Below are 14,178 nucleotides of genomic sequence, written 5' to 3' on the forward strand. Positions count from 1 at the left end.
AACCTCTTTAGCTTGGAATTTGAAAAAAAATAAGAAATTTTGATTGCCTGCATTATGGTAATCATTGAATGGGAGCTGAAGAGAGAAGGTTCTTATCTTCTTGGCCACAACCACTTGAAATGTGTATCTGTCCAGCTGAGCTGAAGGGGTTGGTTTGTAGAAGGGAGGGAGCAAGTGATTGCTCAAATGCCACAATGCTTATCCTACCATGCTTAATAAATACATTTTAAAAAGTGTACTTTATTTATTTGAAAGGCAGAGTTAGAGAGAGAGAGAAAGAACTTCCATCCGCTGGTTCATTCCCCAAATGTCTGCAGTGCTGGGGACTGGTCTAGACTGAAGCCAGAATCCAGAAGCCAGAGGCCAGGATCTTTGTCCAGGTCTCCCTCATGGTGCAGGGGCCCAAGCACTTGAACCATGTTCAACTGCTTTCCCAGGTACATTCACAGGGAGCTGGATTGAAAGCGGAGCAGCCAGGACTGGGATGCAACATTGCAGGCAGTGACTTTACAAACTATCCCACAACACTGGTCCCTAGTATATTTTCTTGAATATATGTTCCTTCATTTGCTATATTCCCTTAGAATAATTTCCAGGTACATGAATACTTTTTAATAGTTTCACTGGTTAGGGAGTGACCCACAGATCTCATATGTCATCTCAGAAGAGGAATCTTTGACCTTTGTTTTGATTAATGTTAGTGTGGTATATCTTCTTTCATCCTTTTACTTATAACATAATGGGTATTATTATTTAAGGTGGGTTTCTTTTAGAAAACACTTATGTATTTTTTAAAAATCCATTCTGACAGTTTGTTTTCAACTGGTGTATTTAGATTATTTTTATTTAATGTCATTATTGTAATGGCTGGATTGATATGGACATGTTTGTAACTATTACATATGCATTTGTTCTTTGTTTTCATTTCCTTTCTTTTTCTTATTTGGGTTTTAATTGAACATTTATGTTCTGTTTTATCTCCTCTTTTAGCATATCAATTATGCTACCTTTAAAAAAATTCTTAGAATTTACCCTAGTGTATTAGACCATTTTTTGTTGTTAAAATCTCAATATCATAAACTGGGAAAGTTTTAAGGTGAAGAGGTTTATTTTAGCTCATAGTTCTGGAAGGTCAACTTTGAACGACAGTGTCTGATGCTGGCCTTCTGCTGGCAGATTCCTGAGTCAGCACAGTGTATCACATGGCATGAGAAAGAACATGCATATGTTCGTATGTCTTCTGGTTTCTTTCCCTCCTCTTATATAGCCACCAGTGATTGATTCAGTCATGGGGGCTCTCCACTAATGACCTTATCTAATCCTAATCAATAACCTACCTCTCAACACCATACTTAGATTAAATTTCTACTCTCTTAACACCTCACAATAGGGATTCTATTTTAACAACTGAAGCCTTGGGGGACACACTGAAACCATATCCAAATCATAGCATTCAGCCCCAAGATTCATGTCCTTTTCACAATGGAAAATACAATCACTCCATCCCCAGTAGTCCCTAAGTCTTAATTTAGTCCAGCATTAATTCAGAACACCAAAGTTGAATGACTGAAGGCAAATCCTTTGCAGTTGTGGGCATGTAAAATCAAAACAAGTACCATGATGAGGCAGGCACATGGTAATTATTTCCATTCCAACAGGAAGGAATAGATAAGTGGAAAGAAATCATTAGTCCAAAGCAAGACTGAACTCCCACCGGGCAGATGTTAAATTCTAACTGAGGTGAGTGGTGGGTTCCCGGTGCCTTCCGCTCATTGCTCAATGACTTTGCTCATTGTTGCCCACATGGCTGCTGTCTGTGGCTACATGCTCATGTTGGTATGCATGACATACTGCTGATCACTCTACCTTTCTTTGTTTTTTTTTTTTTTTATGATTTATTTATTTGAAAGGCAGAGTTACAGAGAGGTAGAGGCAGAAGAGAGAGAGGTCTTCCATCTACTGGTTCACTCCCCAGATGGCCACAATGGCTGGAGCTGAGCCAATCTGAAGCCAGGAGCCTGGAGCTTCTTCCAGGTTTCCCACTCAGGTTTAGGGGCCCAAGGACTGGGGCCATCTTCTACTGCTTTCCCAGGCCATAGCAGGGACCTAGAATGGAAGTGGAGCAGCTGGGACTGAAAACAGTGCCCATATGGGATGCCAGCACTGCAGGCGGCAGCTTTACCTTCTACACCACAGCACTGGCCCCATCACTACCTTTCTGAGGTTCCCCTTGTGGCCCCACACCTGCAGCTCTACTAGGTATAACTTTGTTGGTTATGCAGTGGTTCTGATCTTGCAGAAATCTGCCAGATCAATTTGCCAGAATTCCCAGGCTTTGTTTTAAAACCCTAATGGAAGCCAACATGACCCCTAACTTTAGCATTCTGCACGCTTGTAAACTTAGCACAATTTGGATATCAAGGTCTACGGCTATCATTGGCTGTGCCTGGGCTTTCTTGAACGGTACCATAGTGGTGCATTGTTTCACCATAGACAAACAATCCAGAACCTGTGGACATTTCCTTGGACTCCATCCTTGAAACTAATTTCTACTTCTAGGTATCTAGGCTTGTGGTGAGAATAATGGCCTGGGAGATTTCTAAGGTGCCTTTGAGATCCTTTTCCAGTAGTCCTGACATTAGCATTTCCACTCTGCTCTTTAGAAGGTGGTGTAGTCTAGACCTTATTGTTGCTGGGTTCTACTCTGCTCTACTCTGTCCTTACTTGCTTGTTCACCAGGCTGCAAATTTTCAATATCTTTTTTCTCTGCTTCCTTTTGCTATTGAATCCCATTGTAAATCTCACCAAAGTAGCTAACAATACCCTTGATGCAGCATGGATTTTTTTAAAAAATATTTATTTATTTATTTGAAAGAGTTGCACAGAGAGAGAAGGAAAGGCAGAGAAAAAGAGAGGTCCTCCATCTGCTGATTCACTCCCCAATTGGCCGCAGTGGCCGGAGGTGCACCAATCCATAGCCAGGAGCCAGAAGTTTCTTCTGGGTTTCCCACTTGGGGTCAGGGGCCCAAGGATTTGGACCGTCTTCCACTGCTCTCCCAGGCCACAGCAGAGAGCTGCATCAGAAGTGGAGTAGCCGGCGCCCATATGGGATGCCAGCACTCATATGGGATGCCGGCACTGAAGGCGACAGCTTTACCTACTACACCACAGCACTGGCCCCATGGATTTTTTTAATTTGAAATTTCACCCACTAGATATAAACAAGCCATCACTTTTAAATTTGATACTCCACAAATTTTTAGAACTTGGACACAATGCAACCAAGTTCTTTGCAATGGCAGAACAATCAATGTTGCTATTATTAATTTAAACAGCACTTTAGATCATTTAAGAATAGGAAAAATAAAATATTTGATTTTACCTTTATTTGTTCTTTCTCTGATGCCCTTTCTTCTTGTAGAGCCAGGTTTCTGTCCTATATCATTTTGTATCTGCCTAAGAAAATGTCACTTAACATGATTGTTTCATTGGCTTTGTCCAACCTAGTGATGAACTTGTTAATGTCACTTCTCATTTCTCTTGTAGTGTTTATCATTTCTAGCACTTGATTATTTATTAGGGCATACATTACTCATCTGTTCTTTCTCTCATCTACTTTTTCTATCAGATCCCTTAATATATTAATCATAGTCCTGTTAAATTTTCTGTGTGATAATTCTGACATGTGTCATATTCTGAATCCAGTTCTCATCACTGATTTGTGCCTTTAGACTGGGTTTTTTCTTTATACTTGCCATGACTTATAAATTTTTGGTTAAAGCAAGCAAGACATGTTGTATTAGGCACTAGGATGCTATATGGGACATTTTTTGACATGGTTGTGTGCTTGTTTCATTGGTGTGTGTATTGTGTGTGTGTGTGTGTGTTTTGTTTCATGTATCTGTTTCAAATGTAAAAACTGATTTTATTACTTTTCCACAGTCTGGCTTTGGATAAGAAGTTTAATATGCTAGAATATCCATTTCCACCCTGAATAGATTGTGGCTATTTGTCCTAACTTATTATAATGGTGGTAAGGATTAAATGAGATATAACATATATATATTTTGTTTGGTACACATAACAGTATACTATCAAAATACTAATTTCCTTTCTCCTTCTCTTTCCTCAAAACTCTATGTAAATGTGACATTTATGAAACCAATTACATGGCCTTGAACATTACTTAGAGAATTTATGATGGCATTTTATTACACAAAATCTTGTTTGAGATGCTGACTCTGAACTGAAATTTCCAAATATTGCTTAATTTTATATTTTGTGGAAATGGATAAAGTTGCCACCAAATGTTATCTCACCAAAATCACAAAAATAACTCAAAGCAATTTATAGAATCCCATCCTTGAAATAATAGACTCTTAGCACATGATAAAGGTTACTGAAGCCAGTAAACCCCTTCAGATCTGTGGGCATAGTTGTCAAATCCTCATCTATATAGTCATTTGCCTTGTTTGTATCCTGAATCCTTTACATTGGTACCAAACTTTTGTTGTTTACCCATCAGACCTCTGAGAGCCAGCTGATTCATGAACATGTTCGTTAATCAGAATTCCATCTGTGCCACTGGTGCCAGTATCAATGATAGGATGTAACACTGGAATCCTGCAGCCTGTATCTCACTATCTAACTAAAGTTAGAACTTGTATCCATGGTACCTTCACAGAATTTGTTCTTAGGACACTACTTCCATGTTTTCATTTATAAATTATAGATTTGATATTCAAACCAGAATTTTATTTGCCTTTTCTCATGTTTAAGACAGAGTTTTAACCAAATTATTGAAAATAGAGAAAAAATAGTTTTCCAATTGATTTTTTTATATATTTTTTGACAGGCAGAGTTAGTGAGAGAGAGAGAGAGAGAGAGAAAGGTCCTCCTTTTTCCGTTGGTTCACCCCCCAAATGGCCGCTACAGCCGGTGCTGCGCTGATCCGAAGCCAGGAGCCAGGTGCTTCTCCTGGTCTCCCATGCGGGTGCAGGGCCCAAAGACCTGGGCCATCCTCCACTGCACTCCTGGGCCACAGCAGAGAGCTGGCTAGGAAGAGGGGCAACCAGGACAGAATCCAGCGCCCCAACCGGGACTAGAACCCGGGGTGCCAGCGCCGTAGGCAGAGGATTAGCCTAGTGAGCTGTGGCGCTGGCCTCCATTTGAATTTGTATTTATTTATTATTATTTTTAAATGTTTAAAAGAAAGATTTTTAAAAATTATTTATTTATTTATTTGAGAGAGAGAGTTAAAGACAGTGAGAGGAAGAGACAGAGATAAAGATCTTCCTTCCACTGGTTCACTCCCCAAATGGCTACAACAGCCGGATCTGTGCTGATCCAAAGCCAGGAGCCAGGTGCTTCTGAAATCGGACATGACCCCCTACAATTTATATAAAATGTGGCCCCTTAAAGTTCCCCAGAAGTGCTATCTGGGGTACCACATGTGCAACCAGAATTTGGGGTGCCATACAATTTCACCATATGATTATTAATAAATCCCCACTATTAATAAGCCCGAGAGGGTTCTTGTCTAATATTTAGAGAAGAATTCTAAATACTGGCACAGATAAACGAGGCAGCATGGTACATTTTAAGCTTTATTTAGTGCAAAAGATGCATAGGAGAGTGAGAGCTTTATTAAAAGAGAGAGGTAAATCTGGGTTCATACCAAGCACCAGGAACCAGCCGCGTGGAAGAGCATCTAGGCCAGGACCAACCCTATATCATCTTTTAGTTTTAGTTTACAGAGTTGCTCTGGTAATAAAGTAGATATGGAGCCAAGATCATGCAGCTATATTTTCCTCTCTTGGATCCTATCTTTTGTTATCAAATCTCCCCATGCTTTCATAATCCTGGAAATGACATTCTGAAGACCCTTATCAAGTAAATGGTATAGTGTCTAACATTGACTTTGTATACCACTAAGGACATGCTGTACTTGGTATCATTTAATGAAGTCCAAGAAAGTCTTCCTCACCTTTGATCATAGATGCTACATAGGCTTAGCAATGACTGGAGTTGTGATATTATAATTTCTTTCTTTAAGCCAAATTGGTTGTCCTTCTATAACATGTGAATAATTCTGATGTAGAGTATTTATTCAATTACATATATATGGAATTTGATCAGACAACTTCATGAAACTTAAACCCTCTTATTTGGAATTATGATAAATGGATCACCATTCATTCTTTTTTTTTAAGATTTATTTATTTGAAAGTCAGAGTTACACAGAGAGAGGAGAGGCAGAGAGAGAGAGAGAGCGAGAGAAAGAGACAGACAGACAGACAGAGGTCTTCCATCTGCTGGTTCACCCCCTCCCCCAATTGGCCACAACAGTGGAGCTGTGCTGATCTGAAGCCAGGAGCCAGGAGCTTCTTCTGGGTCTCCCATGCAGGTACAGAGGCCCAAGGAACTGGGCCATCCTCCACTGTTTTCTCACGCCACAGCAGAGAGCTGGATTGGAAGTGGAGTAGCTGGGTCTTGAACCTGCACCCACATAGGATGCCAGCACCTCAGGCCAGGGCATTAACCCTTTGTGCCACAGCACTGGCCCCCGCCATTCTTTCTGTGCAAATATATATACATATTCAATGGTATTTCTGGAAATGCGTGTAAGTAACAATTGTATAAGGCAGACACAGCAAAACAAGCAAATATTTCTTGGGACCCAATGCCTTCCCACTCTACCACTTCTAAGACCTCAGATATTGGATTTCACACAATAAAATCTAGGGGTCAATAGCCATGAACTCCCAATATTGGTTTATTTGCAATGACTCTGCATATTTCAGGCAGACCTTGCCAGATGATGGGTGGGGGGAGAATGTTTAAAAGCCACCATGCTAGGAGAACAACAGGTTGCCATGATCTCTTAGAACACCACTGACAGGCGATCATTAGCAGAATGCGCATACAGTATAATGTGCTTAGAGACGTCTCTAAACCAGTTGTTCCAGTAATACAACCAGCATAGGATAAGTAAATGGAAACATCTGCTGTGAAGCACGAAACATTGTCTTCAGCCAGAATTCACATGCTGGGAAAGGGTTGGAGTCCATTTTGGAAACTGTTTTGAATATCTTTTCTAAGCACTGTGCATTTTGTTCTAGATGGATGTTACTCATGACTTTATCTTAGGGTAAAGACAAGGAGATAAATAATTATTTTCAATTATTTCTTATTTATTTACTTTACACTTATTATGGCACGAATTCATAAGGAATGGGTTCCAGCAGCCCATGCCCCTTTCCATTGGTTCTGACAAAGTGGGCTCTGGGTGGCGCAGGCTGATGCTTTAGTTGAACCCAGGCACCCTTCTCTTGGGCTTCCTTCTTTTTCTGATCATTTTCCTTCACACGTTTTAAGAAGCTATCCCTGCTCTTAGAGTGCTTAATGTGTTCAATACACACATTTATTCTCTTGGCAAGAATCTTGCCCTTCGCTTGTTTGTTTACAACAATGCCAACAGCGTGCTGGGTAACATTGTAGACTCTTCCAGTTTTGCCATGGTAACATTTATGGGGCATTCCTTTTTGAACAGTACCCATTCCCTTGGTGTCCACAATGTCACCTTTCTTGTAAATGCGCATGTATGTGGCCAAAGGAACTACTCCATGTTTTCTGAAAGGCCTGGAGAACATGTACCGGGTACCTCGCCTCTTTCCCTTTGTGTTCGTCATCTTGGCGAATTACTGGAAGATGGCAGCTCCGGCCGAAAGGAAAGCTAAATAATTAATTTTCATCAGCTGGGTTTGGCTAAGCCACCTCTCAAATAGGACTTTTCTGTAATGTTGACCTGACGCAGAGCTAAATGATGGACATGTCATTTACTGGCAAGCACTTTTCTCTTCTGGTGGGGAGAGTTTAAGATCATCAGACTTGTAAATGGTGAAAGAATTGTTGGTCTGAATATGATTGAGTAGTTTAGTAATGTATATAATTATCATGACTGTCTGAAAGCTCTAGGCACCTTTTAACTTTTGATCATGATTTCAACTGCTGACACCTAAATTACAAGTCACATAGTAGGAAGATAAATCATGATGCCAGCAGTATCGCTTAGTCATGCCAGAAAGCCTAATATTGGATTTTGTGAGAGGTGGTTGGAAAGTTTGTGACAGAAAACTTTATCTGCTTAGAACCCCCTTGAAAATATAACTTTGAATTTACAAAAAATTCAAGAATGTGGATTGTTGTTTTGGTCAGGCATTTTCTGGACATTAAACCTGACGAGTCTCCATTTTAAAGGAGTAATGTTAAATAGTATGGAGCAAACAATGGTTTCAGACCTGACAGGAGTGTGTGAACTTATATTTGTTCATGGCATAACCAAATTAAGAGCATACAAAGACACTGGTTAATATACAGCGTAAGAGATCTGACTTTGTGGTGCAATGTGTTAAGATGCCTCTCACGATGCCAGCATCCCTTATCAGAGCACCTGTTCAAGTCCTGGCTGCTCGGCTTCCAGTCCAGCTCCTTGCTAATGCACCTGGGAAAGCAGCAGAAAATGGCCCACATATTTGGGCTACTGCCACCCACGTAGAAGACCAGGTTGTAGTGCAGGGCTCCTGGCTTCTGCCTAGCCCAGCCCTAGCAGTCCTAAGTATTTGGGGAGTGAACCAATAGATTGAAGATCTTTTTCTCTACATGTCCGCCCCTCTCTGTCACTCTGCCTTTCAAATTAATAAATATTTAGTAAATAAAAAATGTAAGTATACTATATTATAAAAATGGCAGTAAGAATAAGCAGATTTCTGTAAAAAAATTCACCAATTGAGTAGTTTATAATAATTTTTTCATGTATTGCATTGGTTTTCTATAGAAGAATGGAGGATCATAATACATTAAATTGCTTTCACCTTGGACTCTGAAATCTGATTAAGGCATGAAAACTCCTGAGTCCTAATTGACGTTTATTGTTCATCCTGTGATTTAGACCTAATGAGTTATAACTTGATATAAAAATTTCTATAGGTAAAATAAGTTAATTTTCAACAGTTTCTTGGAATTTTATATGATTTTAGATTTTACATTTAGGTACCTAGGCAAAATAAAACTACTTTTCTTTTTTTTAAGATTGATATATTTATTTCAAAGGCAGAGATGGAGTGAAGGAAAGACAGAGAGAGGGAGAGAGGGAGAGAGGGAGAGAGAGAAGAGAGAGAAGAGAGAGATCTTCTATCCTCTAGTACACTCCCCAAGTGGCCGCAATGACCAAGGGTCAGGCTGAAGCCAGGAGCTTCCCCCAGATCTCCCTCGTGGGTACAGGGGCTCCAGTACTTTGGCTCATCCTCTGCTGCCTTCCCAGGCACGTTAGCAGGGAACTGGATAGGAAGTGGAACAACTGGGACTCGAATTGGCGCCCATAAGGGCCGCTGGCATGGCAGGCAGAGGCCTGGCCCTCTAGACCACAGCACCGCCCTGACTACATTTCTTATGATTTCTCTTCTGACTGTTACCTTGAGTATGACCTGTAGCTTCTGAGCTTCTATTGTTCTCCTGTACCCTCTGGTTTCTCTAGTACTCTCTGAGACGTTGTAGAGCAAGCGTTTCTGAAATATTTGCAGTACATTCATAGCTCCCCTGGCATGTATGTCAAAGACCTGTAGTATTTTCAAACTAGACACCCAGTTGTACTCACCTAGCACCTGGGTGTATACCCCTAAGCTGCAGAAGCTTTTCAAGAAACATGGCAGCATGCTACCATGTTTGTGCCTATCTGTGCTTTGTAGTCAGTACTCCTACCTCCCCTAGTAGGTCTGGACATGCTCATTATCTTGAAACTGGTCATATATTAAACTATAAAAATAACAAATCACTTAGAAAATTATAGTTGAATATGAGATAACAAAAACACTTGAATTTTAGGATCTTTTATCCATAGAAAATTTTTAGTGAATCTTGATATGTCAAGTAAGTAAAAATGCTTCTCAAATTGTATGCATGTGTTTGTCCGTTGCATATAAGATATGATCGGGAACGAATTAATGTTTTAAAGATTTATTCATTTGAAATGTAGTGACAAAGACAGAGGCAGAAAGAAGGGTGGAGGAGGAGGGAGAGAGAGACAGAGACAGAGACAGAGACAGAGATCTTGTATTTGCTGGTTTACTCCCAAATGTGCACAAAACAGAGACTGTGCCGAGCCAAATCCAGGAACCAGGAACTTCAACTCAGTCTGCAGCGTTATCTAGGTCACCTTATGTGAGTGGCAGTAGCCATCATATACTGCCTCCCAGGAGGCAGGAAGCTGGATTGGAAGTGGAGTAGCTTGAACTTGAACCAGGACCTGCAATATGGCATGTGCCACGCCTACTCTAGGAACAAATTAAATTGTTTATTGTACTTTTTTCATTTACTGAATTATTTGTAGTAAATTATATTGTAGTTAAAAATGTCCTGTAGACTATGTTATAAAAGTAGCAATATTTGCCTATGCTTATGCAACTGAACTGGCTAAAACAAATATATACAATTTTATGGTAAACTCAAGTATAGTTTAAGCCAGACACCTATTTTATGAAGTCTAAATTTTGTAATAAAATACAACAGCTCATAACTGAGAAGAGATTTTCTTAATCGTAAACATTTATGAAATTCCTGCAAGTATTTAAAATCCCATTCAGTTACACAGATTGTGAATCATCTCTGTGAAAAATAATAAAACTGTATACCACAAGAATTGTGCAGGAATCCAGGATGTAGAGTTACTTATTAAGGGATAACTTCAGAGACAAAATTGAATATAGCTATTATCAAGCTTTGTGTATGTACTGGTATATATATATATATGTAATAGTAAGAACTGTGTACATTCTTTTCTAATTATACTAGGGAAAGGGCTAAGTTATACTTTCTTTAATTAATTTTTTATTTCTTGGTTTTTCTTCCCATGAATGAAGAACTTTTGCTCTATTTTTGCCACTTGATTTAATGAATAAACACAGTGACATATAATCTATATTTAGAAATGAAAATGCATTTGATGGAATTAAGGTACCTTATCAGAGAATAGTCTGTAGTTTATTCCATAAAACACTAACTGCACAAATTATCCTGCTATATTCTCAGTATAAAAATGAAACAAGAAAATCTAGCAGATATATGAAAACCGCTTCAGAGTTGCACTTTTATTTTGCCCAAATGGATGTTTTGCTCCCCTGTGGAATCAGAGGATTTTGTCACTGACACAGTTTTGATAATTAATTCTGGAAATGACTCTTGAGATAATATGCCTGTTCCTGAAGCTGAGTCCCTACCCACCCATAATACCTTTGATGTGGACTTTCTCAGGCACCAGTATCTCTCCCTTGGTTAACAGTTACATTGCAGTCCCTTTGATGATTCCAAGTGAACTTTTTGCAAAAGAGTAATTCAGTCAATTAAGGGAGTAGCACAAGGGTATGGTCAGATTCACAAGCCCCTGAATTTGAAAGACTGAGATTGCCTTTGTAGCAAATATCTCAATGCCAGTCTCTAATCTGAGAACTTCTCAGGGACTCACAGATCTTGATCAAGCAAAATAATAACCAGTCTACTCATAGACCCCAGACAGACCTCAGCCTACCTTTGCCTTTAAGAAAAAGAAAATGACCTTGATCATTGACCAGTCAAAAGCCATGAGGTGATCACATACCCCAAATTTCTAAGTCACTGCCCTTTGATCCCTTAGGGAATTTGATTGCTGACTGACACCTTGCTCTATGTATTTGCAAATAAACTACTTTTTTTCCATCACTCCAATGCCAGTATTTGGCTTGCAAGGGGACCCATTTTGGGGGGTGTTCTGTAACACTGGTTTACAAATCAAGAAAAGCATGTCTGCAATGAAATGACTGATTTGAAAGCAAGCAGCTAATTGGTTGCACAATGTAGATAATTATTTAATATCTTATTTATATAAATACACCTTTACCTTTTTTTAAAGATTTATTTATTTATTTGAAAGACATAGTTACAGAGAGAGGTAGAGACAGAGAGAGAGGTCTTCCATCTGCTGGTTTACTCCCTAGATGGCTGCAATGGCTGGAGCTGCACTGATCCGGAGCCAGGAGCCAGGAGCTTCTTCCGGGTCTCCCACATGGGTGCAGGGGCCCAAGGACTTGGGCCATCTTCTGCTATCCCAGGCCATAGCAGAGAGCTGGATTGGAAGAAGAGTAGCCAGGAGTAGAACTGGCACCCGTATGGGATGCCGGTGCTTCAGGCCAGGGCTTTAACCTGCTGTGCCACAGTGCTGGCCTCACACTTTTACATTTTTAAAACATTTTTTATTTCATCTACTTGAAAGGCAGAGCAAGGGGCCGGGGGAGGAAGGCAATCTCCCATCTGCTGGCCCACATCTCAAATATTCGTAATGGCCAGGGCTGGTTCGATCTGAAATCAGGAGTCTAGAACTTTATCTGGGCCTCCCATGTGGATGACAGGGACCCAAGCACTTAAGCCACCATTTCCTGCTTCCCAAGATGCGTTAGCAGGAAGGTGTATTGGAAGAGGAGGAACCGGAACTCAAACAGGCACTTGGATTTGGGATGTGCCTATCCCAAGTAGCAGCTTACCCTGTGATGCCACAATGCCTGCCACACTTGCATAAGTGTTAATGACATACATCATTTGGTGCATTGCTGGATGATAACAGTGACAGCTTGATCCAGCTGTAGTTTTATTCAAACAGCAATGGCACATGCTTTTCCAGGGCCAATAGAAACAGTAAATGTTCACATTAGGGTTTTGTCGGGAAAGCAGAAGTCACTCCAGGTTTTCTAAGTTAGGAGTTTCAATTCAGGGAATTGGAGGATCACAAAAACATTAGAAAAAGTGAAGACCGAGAGGCCAGGGAAGTTCATGTTTGAGCTCAGAAAATCAGAACATTGGGTAGACAGAAGCCATTACTGGCTATACGTGCACCAGAGTGAGTGATTCACAGGAGGTACTCAGACTGCTCTCGGGAGCTGCTGCAGACCCTGTGGCTGCCGTCTGATTTTGGTACAGCTGCCCTCGGAGATTAATGACCTACCTTTCTTCTCAGAGCCTCAAGGAAAGTTAAAATGCTGAAACAATCCTGGAACACACGTGGAAAAGAATTCTAGAAAATGTAGTTACAGGTTTCCCCTTGTGCTAGAGTAGAGAGTACAGAGTGATCGTGATGATGCTGACTTGAAAATAGGCGATGTCTAATTCAGCACAAAATCCTAACACTTGAAGCTGTCAAGGGGCAGAGAGGCATTCAGTCAAGCATTAAAAAGAGAAGTATGACCAAAATTCATGTCTTACCTTTTAAAAAAACCTGAACATGCGATTAGTTGAGATATTTTAACCTCATTGAAAACTAACTGGGAAAGGTTAGATGTTTACTTGAATTTAGTCATAATTAATACATATGGCAGTGTACATATAGAAGTTGTTGACATTCCCTTGTACTTTGTATTGTTTGCAGGGTGTATTTATGAACAGTTGAGGCATTTATTCCCAGGTCTTGTTTTTTCAATGGAGAATATCTAGTCATTGCAACATTTTCAGGCTCTGGCGATTAGAATGCAAGCATGATTGAGGGGCTGTTATTTATCCTGCAGCAGAACTTTGCAGTTCTAATATTAATCTCTGAAATGGCAAAGTCCATTAGGTTTCTGAAAGAAATTTCTCAGAGTACCAATGCCATTTAAGCAGTAGTAGAAATGTACACAGAAATCCAGGCATGTCTAAGAAAGGAGTATATTTCTATGCGAGTTATTTTGTCTCAACACATTTTGCCTAGGCAAACAAACTTTTGTCTTAGCAAATGCTATTACTATGAATTCTCTAGTTTCACTTTATCTCTAAGTCTCATCATACCCCTAGCTTTCTTAAGCTCTGGGATAAGCTGACAGATGAGTTGCATGCCTGAAGATGACATGTGCCAAGGAGCGAGGGTCAGGAATTGGGTAAGTTTAATGATGGAAGGAGACACCTCGTTTGCATTGCACCAGTTAGCATGTGACTCAGTGGATTAAGCCACCACTTTGGATGCCCTCATCCCATACTGGAGCTTCTGTTTCAGTCCCAGCTACCCCTGTGGGAGATGCTGGTTGAGGTCAGCGCTCCTGACTTCAGCCTGGCCTAGCCCCAGGTAGGGTTGGCTTTAAGTACAGTTCATAGGTTTAGCCAGGTGTTTTTATTTTTATTTTTATT

At 40.2% G+C, this 14,178-nt stretch overlaps 2 protein-coding genes across 2 annotated transcripts in view; one reads left to right on the top strand and one right to left on the bottom strand.

Annotated features, from left to right (window-relative positions):
• Window positions 1–14,178, top strand: part of IL1RAPL1 (interleukin 1 receptor accessory protein like 1) — a 1,403,208-nt gene that overhangs the window by 246,044 nt on the left and 1,142,986 nt on the right. The gene's annotated exons all lie outside the window — the stretch shown is intronic.
• Window positions 7,212–7,717, bottom strand: LOC103351806 (large ribosomal subunit protein eL21-like). The gene has a single exon (XM_051827687.2). It carries the CDS (start codon window positions 7,689–7,691, stop codon window positions 7,212–7,214), a length of 480 nt encoding a protein of 159 aa, XP_051683647.2. The 5' UTR covers window positions 7,692–7,717.

This window comes from Oryctolagus cuniculus, chromosome X, assembly GCF_964237555.1.
Source record: "Oryctolagus cuniculus chromosome X, mOryCun1.1, whole genome shotgun sequence".
Taxonomy (NCBI): Eukaryota; Metazoa; Chordata; class Mammalia; order Lagomorpha; family Leporidae; genus Oryctolagus; species Oryctolagus cuniculus.

Excerpts from the sequence above, each read along its gene's own strand:
- LOC103351806 (XM_051827687.2), bottom strand. The coding sequence starts at position 7,691 with ATGACGAACACAAAGGGAAAGAGGCGAGGTACCCGGTACATGTTCTCC.